General features: G+C 41.2%; 1 protein-coding gene across 1 annotated transcript in view; it reads left to right on the top strand.

Moving 5' to 3' along the window:
* Positions 1 to 2,011, top strand: part of CUNH14orf180 (chromosome unknown C14orf180 homolog) — a 30,948-nt gene that overhangs the window by 13,827 nt on the left and 15,110 nt on the right. Inside the window, exon 4 of the mRNA XM_019518490.1 lies at positions 1,149 to 1,275. Coding sequence (XP_019374035.1) covers positions 1,149 to 1,275 — 127 coding nt within the window. The remainder of the gene's footprint in view (positions 1 to 1,148; positions 1,276 to 2,011) is intronic.

Genomic DNA, 2,011 nt, shown 5'->3' with positions numbered 1-2,011 from the left:
AGAGGCTGGGCTATGATGCTCGCCAGCTCCTTGAGTACCCTGGGGTGTAGATTGTCAGGGCCAGCTGACTTGAAGGTATCCAGCTTCTCAAGATGTTCCTTCACAAGGTCAGCATTGATGGAGGGCAGGGGATCTCCCTCACCCGGACCTCCCCGTCCTGTAGCAGGCATGGGTATCCCATGGGACTGACGAAAGACCAACACAAAGCACCCATTTAATAGGTTGGCTTTTTCCTAGGCGTCAGTTGTCAGTTGCCCCATCTGGTCCAGCAGGGGCCCAATGTTGCCCTTGCTTTTCCTCCGGCTCCTCACATATCTAAAAAAGGACTTTTTATTGTCCTTGATGCTCGAAGCTAGTTGGAGTTCAGTTGCATATATCTGTTTTCAAACTCTCTCAGGGTCTGCATGTCATATATACTTCTCAACAGTTTACTGGTACACTGTATCAGTATATTGTTAAAATCTATTAAAAGGAAATTTTTATATCACTGGTATTTGGAGGAATCTATAACAGTCTGATCCTATAATCTATATTTGAATACTGTTTTCAAGCAAGTCAAAAAGACAATATAAATGTGATATCAAAGTGTAAATGAGTTACTATATCATAAACATCTGGATGATACACAAACATGGGACTACTATACTGGATTGGTTGTTAAAATGCTATATGATCAGCTATAATGGATCTCCTTAACCTGGAAGAATATTTTGAAAAAATCCCAGGCATGTGATGCATGTATTTCATGCCATGTTTAGGTTTTTCTAGCCTCATAAGGCTAGCACCTTTTACATAACACTTTAAAATGTAGAATTATCCCATTTGAACTGTTGCCTGTCACAAAACAGACAATTGTTACAAGACTTGCAGTTCCTGGATTTTTATTTTTAACCAAGTTGTTCCATTTGGTTGTTTCTTCTGGAGATGACAGTTACAGAAGAGCTAAAGATCAAACCTCTAAAAGGAAGCGCAGGATTGCTTTTCTGTAAATATTACAATGATTAGACTGTAAACAGTGTTACAACCGGTGTGTTATAAGTCATGTTCTTTGAAGGGCACTGAATAAAGCCAGCAAAAATACAAGGCTTAATTCAGAACGCATCACTCCAATTTGAATAACATAATTTTTGTTTGGATCAATTCCTTAGACAAATTGTAGCAACTGTCCTCCTTCAATACTGAGAAAAAGGCCACCTGTCAACCAAGCTGTGGGTGAAAAGCGAAAATCCGAGAGAAGAGTTCGGTTTCAGGAGCCAGAAGAGATCCATGAACACGGTATGTTTAAGATACTAAAACAGCACAGACTCTCCCAAGAGTAGCATTATCTTTCAAATTCTTAAACCATGCCTACCCAGAAAATATACAGTTTCTGGCAGTGATACTCTCAGGCATGCTGTGCTATTTTTTGCAAGCTCCTTCTGAAACTAGAAGCAATGTAGATGCATCCACGTGGTGCGTCAGGCAAGCTAATTAGCACCACTGTCACATCTATTAATTAGCTTGACTACAGCACCAAGTGGATGTAGCTATACTCTTTCCAATTTAGAAGGCAGCTGCTGTGCAGGTGTGACCTTACTATTCCACTCATCTTTCCATATCAGTCTTTAGCAGGATTTGTTAGCAGTATGCTTTGGGATCTCAGTGTCAAGCAGAACAATATTTTGGAACAGAGAGCTCCACTCAGTTCTCAGCAGAAGTAATACTAATCCATTTTTCCTTGGGAGCAAATTAGACCCAAGCACAAATTGGAACAGCTAACTCTGACCCCCTGAAGTCTCCTAGAGCAGTGTTTCTCAACCCAAAAATGAACCCAAAGTGAGTCACGAGAATATACAAAAGGGTCACAAATAAACTTTATAAATGGATCAACACACTTTAAAAATGGATTCTCCTTTAAAGAAGAAAATGAGGGAAACTGTGGCTTTTCCTCTGTAGACTGGCCAAGCTTGAGCCTGGAAGGCGCTGCTTGGGAACCCCTCCCCACCCCACCCCACCCCACCCCACACACTGG

The sequence above is a fragment of the Gavialis gangeticus genome, unplaced genomic scaffold (assembly GCF_001723915.1).
Source record: "Gavialis gangeticus isolate Ggan-Ray unplaced genomic scaffold, GavGan_comp1, whole genome shotgun sequence".
Taxonomy (NCBI): domain Eukaryota; kingdom Metazoa; phylum Chordata; order Crocodylia; family Gavialidae; genus Gavialis; species Gavialis gangeticus.
Note: the sequence above shows the minus strand (reverse complement) of the source record. Positions and strands in the feature narration are given on the sequence as shown.